We start from the raw sequence: 12,714 nt of genomic DNA, 5'->3' as shown, positions 1-12,714 counted from the left end.
GGTTGCCACTACCGTTAGGTAATAAGTTCTAAACTAACCTCCGGCCTGGGGCTCCACAGAAAACCAGCGCTGTGGTATTTATACCAGAGCATATGCTAAGTGGTGTCCCTTTGTTGCCACTATAGCGGCGCCAAATTTTATTTTAGTAGTTATCTTACTCCTTTTTTCTTTTATTTTTCACTTTGCTGGTGGACTTGTCTATTTTTGTGTAACATTTACTTTAACAAATACCCTGTATCTAGCTTTAAGTGTTTTAGTAAGTAAGTTCTTCTCTCTTTTTTTTGTAACTGAAGTGGCGCTGTATGTAGAAGGTTTTTACAATAAATGTCTTTCTTCTTCTTCTTCTTCTTCTATATGTTAACACTTTCTCACTATATACCATTGTAACAAGGCGAAAAATAAAATGTAGTGTAAATAAGACCTAGCTCGATAATACCGTAATATTAATCCATCACCAAAAAAATACATACATAAGTACTATGCCAAATATGCTAAATGCTAAGTATCAAAATATTTATAGAGCACCAACCTCCTAATTTGTTTACATTTGTTTAGGAGTTGTAAACATTGCAGTTTTTCGTTATACAACGCTACACGTCGACTTCGCACATTGTCGTAATTATTTACGAGCTTAAATAATAGTTTGCGAACCTTACTCAGTATAGACATTAAATTATTTAAAATAAAAACCCTTAAAAACCGCAAACGATTTGAATGAATGACATAAATTGACAACTGACTTTCATGGTATAATAATATACTCCGCCTGGTACTCTATTCCGAGATTCGCGTATGACCTAACTGACACGGGCCTACGTCATCATGCTGTTTACAGGTTCTCAAACTTTAAAATGTGGGAGAATTTTAACCAACGGTGAAAATTATTTTAATGGCATTAATTTTAAGTTATTCATGTAGAAACATTGTAAAATAAAACCAATCTAATGTATTAAATTAAACTTTATTTATCTATACAAGACAAACGTTTGAAAAACTAATTCACAGTTACACATTAATTACCAAGCTTACGACGTGAAAAGTTTGGAAAACACTGCGACTGCTGACACTGAGCGAGAAGGAAATAACAATTAACATGCGTTCGACAAGGATGACGGTCAGGGCATGAAGTTATCTAGATCCGAATTGTCAAATGTGACAGCGCTATCCTGTGTTGCCAGTAATGTAAACAGAATTACCCGAACGTCTGAAATTTCTTTCAGGAATCGGAAGATATTGCTAACGAATAATTAAAAATGACGTGTTATTGTAAAATTTAAGATAAAATACATATAAATGAAAATTATAAAATTATAAAGAAATATTTTAACTTATTAACCATAGCTATAATGTACCCATGTAACATGTTATGTTGAAATAAAGTGGCAATGTTATTGTGACGTAGGCCCGTGTCACTCTGGGAATAGAAGACCATGTTTTATTAGACCATGCTGACTTTTAGCTTTTTTCTTAAATCATAGGCAATTGGTGATACGACAACGAAATATCTGTCAACAATTTATGGCTAGCCAGACTTTAGTAGCTAAGTTACAAACAGGGTTCAAATCCCGACGATGCCAATCTTTTTTATTTTATATTTTTAACATTATCTTTTGAATTATTTTAAGCGTATGTTATTCTTCGAAATTAAACTTTCGTGAGTTATATTATAAAATATTTATATAACATTCACTCACTTGTATTTTTAGTCGCTATTGGCGCCAGGTATCGGACCCGTCGAGGGTCCTTCCTCAGGTACGGTAGTACTATTAGTTATTCTGTGCCTCAGGCTCAGGTGCTCGCGCATTATTATTATCAATCGAGTGAGAGAGTCGCGAATTCTTCTAGTCATGAGGCTAATTAGGATAGCGGAATACATAAGAAGTCACCAATCGACGAAATAAAATAAAGGTTTCCTAAATTTGATTGAAATGATAATACTTAAAAAAAATAAGGCTAATAAAATTACCAAAAAGATAAAATAAAATAAATTGAAAACAAAACATAAGGGGAGTCTTGGCTGGGTCGGGATTAGAACTCAAATCATGGTAATCTAACTGTAACTTAGTCGGGTGTCCTTCTAAATCCCTAATAACGTTTGTCCTAAAGTCACTTGCCCTAACTGGTTTGTCCTAATGGGCACATGCCCTAACGATCAATTCTCATAACGATTATTTTCCATAATGTAATGGTTAGCCTAAGACTCATTCAAATTTGTCCTAAGCATTTGTACCATAACTATCAAGATCCCTAATGTTTTTACCATATTCTTCGAAATCTCTAAAAATGTTTGGCATAAAATAATATGCTCTAACTGTTTTGACCTAATGGCTATTGCCCTAATTATCAATTGTCATAATAGTTACTTTTCCCATTGATCAATTATCATAACAATTACTTTCCATAATGAATGGTAACGAACTGTTGCCACAAAAGTGGGTTAGGTTAGGTTAGAACTGTAACCCTCGCAAAAACGAACTGCTGCCACAAAAGTGGGTTAGGTTAGGTTAGAACTGCGACCATTGTAAAAACGAACTGCTGTTAAAACTAGGTTAGGTTAAAAATACGATCCTTGCAAAAACGAACTGCTGCCACAAAAGTGGGTTAGGTTAGGTTAGACCTGCGATCCTTGCAAAAACGAACTGTTACCACAAAAGTAGGTTAGGTTAGGTTAGAACTGTGATCCTCGCAAAAACGAACTGCTGCCACAAAAGTGGGTTAGGTTAGGTTAGAACTGCGACCATTGTAAAAACGAAAAGAAATAGGGAAATCAAAATTAGGGTATACGAGTGTTAGATCAAGCAACGATAGGCTAAGTAAAATTAGGTAACATGATGGTTAGGATATATAATTTGTAGGCCTAACAATAATTAGGCAAAAAAAGAATTATGCTACATAACATTAGGATAAATACTCAATATGGAAAGTGCGATTAGGGAAAAAAATCGGCCATACGATAATAGGGAAACCAAAATTAGGGTATACGACTGTTAGGACAACTGATCATTATGACAAACAATATTAGGGAATGCAAAAATAGGAGAAAAGACTTTAGGGATTCAGATATAGATCCAACTTAGTCATATTACAATCCATGATTGGAGCCACGGGGCTGTTTTAACATATTGACATAACGGCGAAACATGCCAACATATTCACACAATGCCATTACTGTCAAAATTGTCAAGTTTTATTATATATTTTCTATTATTGGCTGCTTGTAGACAAACGTAAAGGTTCCAAGCACGTTGCCGTTTTCAAACGGAATGGCAACGTAGCGCGTAACTGGGAATGCGTCCTTTTCTCTTATGATTAAAAATTCACTTTTTTTATATTTCAAAATGGGGTCTATATTAATTCGCATAACTTAATACTCCTAATTCAAATTGGCATAACGTAGTTATATCACGCATAACTTTGAAATCGCATAACATTATTCCGCATAACTAAGTACGCATAATGTTAATGCGCATAACGTAAATTGTCATAAAAATTACTTGGGATAAATGTAATAAGCATAATGGTACTTTGCATAATTATTAAATGGTATAAAAATAAAAGGAAGAAAAGAAAGGTATACGTACCCAAAAAACAGTTCTATATTTACCAATTCAGGTACTAAAAAATGTAATTTTGATTGTGTATATTGTTTTATCTATATATGTAATTAGATCTAAGGAGTTAATCGGAATTTCGTTATCTTACTCTTGCATATTCGAGCGATAGAGTGGCAGATAACGAAATTTCGATTTTCGGGTTTCGCTGCAGGCATAGAATGTGAAAATTTATTGGGCTGTTAGAAAAAAATACTTAACATCGAACTGGACCTAACCTAACCGAGTTGGCTTTGCCCTGATCCATCTAATTCGGTTGCCTTATAAAATTATGCTAATTCATTTTGTGACAATTAAAGTTATAGTTAATAATGTTATGCTTATTTCAATTATGCGAATTCATTGTTATGCACAATAAACATTATGCGTTTTAATTATTATACCTGTTCAATTTTATGCACAATTATGTTATGCCAAATCTGTTATGCGAATTCACATTATGACAATGAATGTTAGGCGTATTAAGGGGCACCCTTCAAAATGGTTAAATTGCCGAAAGAAATATCTAATGGCCCATTAGAGTATGTTTGTGTTCTTCTCTCACTCTCCTTACTTCTCACTGACCTTAAGCGTGAGCGAGATGGATGTGCGTGCTCGGGATCGTGGATGTCATGTTTTTGAATGTTAAATTTTTTGTGTGCGTTTTAATAATAAAAAAGTAATCTCTGAGTTGTTCCCTCAAGCATAATATTGTTCATTATTAGAAATATTTTTTCATATCTTTACTTTTTGTGCAAAATGTATTACTATTTTATAAGCTGCATTTTATACTTATAGTTCGTTTTTTTAAGCATTAGAAAGAACTTGCAAGAAGGTAAGCGATCTTAACATGTCTTTGAATTGAAAAACGCTTTTTAAAAATCAAAAACTATTACTTATGGAAGAAGAAGAATATAAATGATCGTATTAGATTCATTATTGTTACATATTTGCCGTAACATATTTTTAAAATGTGTTTTGCAATTAAAAGACACATCAAGATTGTTTACCTTATTTCTAATGCTAAAAAAAACGAACTATATAAGCTTGGTACTGGTAGGCTTCCGTAGCTCAATTGGTTAAGAGCAACACACGAATTGTGGAGGATGCGGGTTCAAGTCCTGCCGGAAGCGTAACTTTTTCCATTTTTTCCTTTAAGGTGGTTCGATTTTCATACAAAATTCAATCGCATTGCATTAAGTCACTACACACTATTAGTACATAAATATTTCCGCATTTATCTACTTTCGAATATTCGTTTGCGCGAAATTAATAGGAAAACAATGTTTCATACAGAAATCATGCAATAATCATAGTTAAATTTTCATCAATTTTACGTATGTGTGTGTCACAAATGTCGTGTACAGATACATTTGCGACGTTGCCATACTATTTCCGACGTTGCCGGGCTGACCACGGCGCGAATTTGGAGTGCCGTCATGTTTAGTGCAATTTTGTTGACAGGTACTTAATTGACTGAAGCGAGAATAAGTACCCGAAATTCGTCAGCTTAGCTAAGAACTATCATGGCGTGTTTTGCAAACAGTCGCTTTTTTGCTTTCAATCGGAAAGTTCCCGGTTCGATCCCCAGCATTGTATGCTGGGATATAACTTTTTGTAATTTTTTTACACCTAAATTTCGTATTGTTTTTTTTTATATGTTTATTTAATTTTTCTTATTTTCAAAAAGCGAATGACTACGCGTATTCGTTTATTTTTTACAAAGATAATTAGAAATTGTACTCTACCTAATCTCTTTGATTTTTACAATCAGGACATCCTCACTGCAATAAAAAAGAAATGTATAATATTTCCTGTGGTTGAAAATAATGGAATTTTTGTCCATGAATGAAGAACACAATTACAGTTACTACCAGGTAAGTAAATTATAACTCGATTATAACATTATTAGAATCCATATTGTTGCATCATCTTTCTTCCTATTACATCAGAGATTTTTTCCTATCATGATTCATGATATTATATTTCTTTCAGGTACAGGGACTACTACGGATAACAAATATGAAAAAAAATGTACTTGTACTTGAATTCAAAATAAAAAAAATACTTAAATAAATGTTTTCATTTTATTTTAGGTAAAACCGGCCAAGTGCGAGTCGGACTCGCAAACGAAGGGTTCCGTACCATTATCTATAAAAAAGGGTCACCCATCCAAGTACTGACCCCGCCCGACGTTGCTTAACTTCGGTCAAAAATCACGTTTGTTGTATGGGAGCCCCACTTAAATCTTTATTTTATTCTGTTTTTAGTATTTGTTGTTATAGCGGCAACAGAAATACATCATCTGTGAAAATTTCAACTGTCTAGCTATCACGGTTCGTGAGATACAGCCTGGTGACATACAGACGGACGGACGGACGGACAGCGGAGTCTTAGTAATAGGGTCCCGTTTTACCCTTTGGGTACGGAACCCTAAAAGCTGTGAAAATCAGGTATTGAATATTTTTTTTGAAAACGTTGATAAAGTAATTTATTGATAGAGTCTGTGCGGAAAGAGAAGAGTCTTGAAATGTAGGGGAGCCCATACATTCTACGACTCTTCTCTTTCCGCACATACCCTAATACCAACTAATACTGAATATCTGGGGGAGCGGTGGTGGCCTAGCGGAAAGCGCGTGCGACTTGCAATCCGGAGGTCGCGGGTTCTAACCCCAGCTCGTACCAATGATATTTGGTACGAAATATCATTTGATACCTATTTACCGAAACCTATTTATATACCGATACCTATTTTTCGGTGAAAGAAAACAATGTGAGGAAACTGGACTAATCCCAATAAGTTAACTCTCTGGGTTGGAAGGTCAGGGCAGTCGCTTTCGTAAAAACTAGTGCCCATGCCAATTCTGGGATTAGATGCCAAGCGGACCCCACGCGAGGAAGAAGAGATTGAATATCTGGGAGACCGACCAAAGCTTAGAAAACATATAAAAACTAAAAAATGCGCGTTTTCTCACAGATCAGACCTAGCTAAGAGATCCAACCCCTTATAGCAAATTTCATTGAAATCGTTAGAGCCGTTTCTGATATCATCCAAATATATAAATAAATATATATATATAATAATTGCTCGTTTAAAGGTAAGATAACACAAAAAGACTAAAATAAACAAAAATAAATTACCTACTCGCACCAGTCTTGAACCCCAATCCTCTTGCACGTATTTCCACGAACATACCGTTACGCTATTGCAACATACTTACGTTGTGTGAAATTGTCTACTACAAGGATCACGGAAACACTGTTTGCATGTGTGAGTAATAGTAGGAAAAAGCGTGACAGCAACACTCCGTCGAATTAAAAAGGTGGTTTTTGCACAATGAAGTATTCAATGTTTATTTTAATAGTTCAATATTTATTTAAAGAGTGCGCGAAACATACTTTTAAGTATACAAATACCATGACCATTTCACAAAAAAATAAAACCTGAAATTTTGCAAAAGTGGTGCCATCTAGCGAGCTTTAAGTTTTGAGTAACCTAGGCGAACCACCTTAATATAAAAAAATGCATTATCGCTCGCAGACGTATCTGCTTGTTAAAAAAATGTTTTAGACTTATGTTCAAGATTTTTCATAAACTCAACTCAGGAGCGCTGATGTTCCTAGAGAACGGCAAATTATTGCTAATTAAATTTTGGACAACCGTATTGTGATCTAAAAAAGCGCTACGGCTTCTCAAATATTATCTTCAAATTAATAATAAGAGCACAAGTATCCCCTTTACAGGTTACTCTTACTAACTGGGGTTAGTGATAATGTTAAAGTATAAATGTTATAACTTATAATGTACGAGAACCAATGAAAATGTTTTAATAATTTATAAATACTTAATTTTAATTTTGCGATTATTATTACCGACTACCATTCCTTACTTTTTGAACTGGTACTTACGTTATTACCATCTATCGAGCAAATTAGGCACTACTTAGTTAGGTCACCTATGTTAAAGTGTCATCTTTGTTTGTTACTATTAAACTTAACTTCGCCATCTTGTTTGACATGGATAGTGTAAAGGTAACTCACACAAACAAGCGTTGAGCAAAATTTTCTCAATTTTTAAATGAATTTTTAAATAATGTTATTGAATAACTGGTCATTATTTTTCATCTTGCTAAAACAAATGATCCATATTACCTAAATATCAAGGTTTAAAGTGCGGGAAGTCAACTTATTAAGATAAAATCTGTAAATACAATTGTATGAAATTCGGACAAGGAGAACCACCTTAATTATAATGAAACTGAATTACTTATAAACTGGAAAACACACATCACACACACACACACACACACGCACGCACGCACGCACGCACGCACGCACGCACGCACGCACGCACGCACGCACGCACGCACGCACGCACGCACGCATGCACGCACGCACGCTCGCTCGCACGCACGCACGCACGCACGCACGCACGCACGCACGCACGCACGCACGCACGCACGCACGCACGCACGCACGCACGCACGCACGCACGCACGCACGCACACACATACACACACACACACACACACACACATATTAAACAACAATAAATATAATTAATAAAAATATAGCATAACTAAGCTGAATTCAAATTATGTACATACATTAATAAAGAGCGGGTTCTCCTGATACAGGTATACATATACTTACAAGGAGAAATCAAATCTAATTGTATTCGAATTGTACTGTTTAACACAATAAACATTTTTTCTTTTTCATTTTCAAACATGCTCTATAACGGTTTTTAAACAGGAGCAAAGAACGGAATCATCGGAAACAGTGGCCCAGGATACAGAAAAACGTTTAAAAGATGTACAGGAGCAATATAAATTGTTGGAAGAACGTTGCCATGCTTTGGTTGAAGCACAGCACATGAAATGTCTGGAATACTTGCCTCGGAAAGGTACCTACTTATCCATCGCCCACACTGTTAATTGTCCATCAGTGGACCTTATGCCTTTTGTATTAAAGCCCACCGATGTACAGACAAGAGTGTTTCTGGTTGTACATTTATAATCTATGTAATACTAAAAGGCTACAAATATAATGACCACCAAAAAATACTTTGGTACCCTAAATAAAAAAAACATGCTTACCAAAAAAAATTACTGAACACCAAAAAAATAAGGCCTAACAATACAAAAGTAACACCATTTTAATTACGACTGCACTGCAAATTGTATTCAAATACTAAATATATTGAATGATCACCAAAAAACATTAATGATCACCAAATCTTGAAGACCAAATTAATGCGATATTTTCACCTAAATAAACAACTATGATTACCAAAACGTGTATACATATTACCAAATAAAGTAAACGGATGCCAAAATTACTAGCCCCTCCCGCTCAACCCCCCGTACCCCGCACCGCATACCTACCTTACCTAATCTACTTTTCTAGTAGCATTTCGTTATGCTACTAGAAAAACAAGTCAAACTGCTATCAGTTAAGTGCGTTAGGTTAGCACTGCGATGCGACCCTTACAGAAACGAAATGGTACTAGAAAAGTAGGTTAGGTTAGGTTTGAACTGCGACCTTTACAGAAACGAAATGCTACTATAAAAGTGGGTTAGGTTAGGTTAGAACTGCGATCCTCACAGAACCGAAATGCTACTAAAAAAGTGGGCTAGGTTAAGTTTCAACTGGTACCCATACAGATACGAAATGCTACTAGAAAAGTGGGTTAGGTTAGGTTTGAACTGCGACCCATACAGAAACGAAATGCTACTAGAAAAGTGGGTTAGGTTTGCTATCCTATTAAAGCAAATGACTCCAAAATAATCATTCTTCTAGAAACGTAATGCTACTAGAAAAGTGGGTTAGGTTAGGTTTGAACTGCGCCCCATACAGAACCAAACTACTATCAGAAAAGTGGGTTAGGTTAGGTTAGGTTTGAACTGCGCCCCATACAGAACCAAACTACTATCAGAAAAGTGGGTTAGGTTAGGTTAGGTTTGAACTGCGCCCCATACAGAACCAAACTACTATCAGAAAAGTGGGTTAGGTTAGGTTTGAACTGCGACCCTTACACAAACCAAATGCTACTAGAAAAGTGGGTTAGGTTAGGTTTGAACTGCGACCCTTGCAGAATAGAAATACTACTAGAAAAGTGGGTTAGGTTAGGTTTGAACTGCGACCCTTACAGAAAAAAAATGCCACTAGAAAAGTTGGTTAGGTTAGGTTTAAGCTGCGACCCATACAGAAACGAAATGCTACTAGAAAAGTGGCTTGGTTAGGTTTGAACTGCGAACCTAGCAGAAAAGAAATGCTACTAGAAAAGTGGGTTAGGTTAGGTTTGAACTGCGACCCTTGCAGAAAAGAAATGCTACTAGAAAAGTGGGTTAGGTTAGGTTAGGTTTGAACTGCGACCCTTACAGAAACGAAATGCTACTAGAAAAGTGGGTTAGGTTAGGTTAGAACTGCGACTGTTACAGAAATAAAATGCTACTAGAATAAGGTGACGAAGTGGATTAATTAATTTAATAGGATAACGATAATTATATTAAATTGCACATTTTTAATTAAAATGTTGTGACAATTTTGGTGGTCATTTACTATTTTTGGGTTTACAATGATTATTTTGGAGACATTTGCTTTAATATGATATCAAGATTTAAAAATTTGGTTATAATTTTACATTAAAATGGAGTTCTAATTTTGGTGGTCATTTACTATTTTTGGGTTGACAATGATTATTTTGGTGTCATTATCTTTAATAGGATAGCAAAATGTAAAAATTTGATTATCATTTCACATTAAAATGGGGTTTGAAATTTGGTAATCATTTAGTATTTTTGGGTTAATAATGATTAGTCTGGTGTTATTTCCTTTAAAAGGATAGTAAAGTGTAATAAAATTGGTAATCATTTCACATTAAAATGGTGTTATAATTTTGGTGATCATTCATTATTTTAGGGTGGTAAAATAGATTTTTATGGTATTAAATTTTACTAAATCTGGTGATCAGTTAAATAGCAGCCATACTAAAATAATCTACGACGTAATTCAGCTGATAATATCAACATCAATGGGTCATTGATATACACGGTGTAACATGAGTAAACCGAATAATTTTAACAGCGTATTCCTCATCATATTTAGAGACAAAATGTCCTATAAACTTTTTTTTAAAACGCCTAGTTTCAGAGATAATATTAATTTAAAAATAAACAAGTTTTTGTTGTTACATAATGTAAAAGGCTTTTTTGATGGTAATGTTGCTGCTATGGGACGTAGTCTAAATATCCTTATTGATAGATGTCAAAAACTGACAGTACCACTTTGCAAAAAGAAGGTATTGCGAAAAAAAAAAGTAAAAATCAATTTTAAGTAACAAGTTCACCAATAACATTTATTTTTTATGTACAAATACATTCAAAAAATTGAAAAAAACAACGAAAAAAATTTTTTTTGGTGAAATTGACCTAAACTCATATTAAATTTTTTCCTTCTTTTGACCTCAGAAATGCGAGGTTAAAATTAGTCGGTTTCCTCATGTTACACCGTGTATTAAGGGTCGGTTGCACCAAGCCGTCTGTCACCGTTAAAGAATTCGCTAATAGTTATCGTATGGAAAGTTTCATAGTTCACTGCTGAGTGACGTTAGTCAGTCCGTCAACTGTGGTTGGTGCAACCGGAATGTTTAATTTTTTTTTATAGTTCCATGTTCATGTCAAGAGTTAGACATTCTATGTGACCTGCAAGCAAATAAGAACGCTCTAGGGCGCGTCATTAAAGACCCGGAGCTCAGTGGTGCGGACAAGAAAGGCTTGGTAATATTATTTTTTGTAGTAGTATATACCTACAAATGTAGTAGGTAGGTCCTTTCCCATTGTATTTTGTCGGAAACTTTCATATTTGCCATGCTACTTCAGTCAAACTCACAGGCCTATTCGGATTTCGAGATAATCACAAGATCTTGAGACGATTTAGAGATCAACTAGATCTACATTAGATATCTACTAGATGTGACTTGAATATCTAAGTCATAACTTATCGAAATCGTTCAAGAGGACCTCCAGAATCGCGGAAACGTCAAATTGGACATATCTATCTTACAAATATCTTTAAATTATCCGTATCGTAACTTGTTGAAGTCTAGTAGAAATCTAATTCATTTTCCGAATCGAGCCGTCAGTACTTTTTGTACTAAGACTGACTAAAGTAGCATAAGGTTTCCGACAAAATTCGATAGGAAAGGATTTTTCACTACATCTTTAAGTACCTGATTAATAAATGAAACAAACACTCATAAACTAATTTAGTGGAACGGAAAAAAATGTTTCATTATTAATTTTGAAATTACTTTAGGTGCTGTAATCCAGTAATTAAACCCTTTTTTTTGTGCTCCTATAAATTTGTCCATGAGTATATAGTAGTACCTGACTACGTTAATAGCTAATTCTATTAGTTTCGTGTAAATTGATAGCAATAGAGTGAATCTTGAGGAACGTTTAGGTGTGAGTATAATTTGTGAAAGGTTTTGAGTAACCCGTGCGAAGCTGGGGCCGGTTGCTATAGTATAGATATATACAATAGGAATATAGGTCTTTATATTACTACATATATGTATCGGTATATGTTAGGTATGTATGTGTATGTATGTATGTATGTATAGGTACCTATTATTAAAAATCTGAAAGTAACTCTGTTTACTGCTTTAACCCTTTACCAGGCTGACAGTTCAAAAATGACAATCCAATGTCATTCTTACTCATCGAAAATAGAACACATGTTTGAAGTGCCGTATGTGGGAGATATATATCCCTTAGTCTGGTAAAGGGTTAACTGATTTAGGTGAAATTTTAGTATGCAGATAGTTTGAGGCTGGGGGCATAGGATAGTTTTTCACTTTGAACACTTCTTTCGGTCAGCGAGTGACTGATTGCTCATAGTAGGTAGGTATATATTATCATGACGTATTAAAATGTCTGGGCACCGTTTTGCTTAAAATACAAGAATTGCTTATTTAAAGATTACAGGCGTATGCGGAGACACACGCAGGAAGACCAGTTTTCACAACAATAAAGCTAAATCGATTTTACAACACTCAAAATCTACAAAAATATCAAAAATTAGTTTTCCTAAAATTAAGTAAAGTGTTCGGTTTTCGTCA

At 34.7% G+C, this 12,714-nt stretch overlaps 1 protein-coding gene, 2 long non-coding RNA genes and 1 other non-coding gene across 4 annotated transcripts in view; 2 read left to right on the top strand and 2 right to left on the bottom strand.

The window, feature by feature from the left end:
* LOC134789402 (uncharacterized) overlaps nt 1-12,714 on the bottom strand; it is a 368,254-nt gene that overhangs the window by 287,732 nt on the left and 67,808 nt on the right. The window lies entirely within an intron of this gene.
* LOC134789398 (uncharacterized) overlaps nt 1-12,714 on the bottom strand; it is a 92,556-nt gene that overhangs the window by 48,136 nt on the left and 31,706 nt on the right. The window lies entirely within an intron of this gene.
* Nucleotides 1-12,714, top strand: part of LOC134806784 (myosin-3-like) — a 67,109-nt gene that overhangs the window by 45,134 nt on the left and 9,261 nt on the right. Inside the window, exons 14-15 of the mRNA XM_063780135.1 lie at nt 8,346-8,496; nt 11,259-11,371. Coding sequence (XP_063636205.1) covers nt 8,346-8,496; nt 11,259-11,371 — 264 coding nt within the window. The remainder of the gene's footprint in view (nt 1-8,345; nt 8,497-11,258; nt 11,372-12,714) is intronic.
* Trnaf-gaa (transfer RNA phenylalanine (anticodon GAA)) lies at nt 4,651-4,723 on the top strand. Its single transcript has one exon. It is a non-coding gene; the product is annotated as a tRNA-Phe (tRNA).

Source organism: Cydia splendana, chromosome 3 (assembly GCF_910591565.1).
Source record: "Cydia splendana chromosome 3, ilCydSple1.2, whole genome shotgun sequence".
Classification (NCBI taxonomy): Eukaryota; Metazoa; Arthropoda; class Insecta; order Lepidoptera; family Tortricidae; genus Cydia; species Cydia splendana.
Note: the sequence above shows the minus strand (reverse complement) of the source record. Positions and strands in the feature narration are given on the sequence as shown.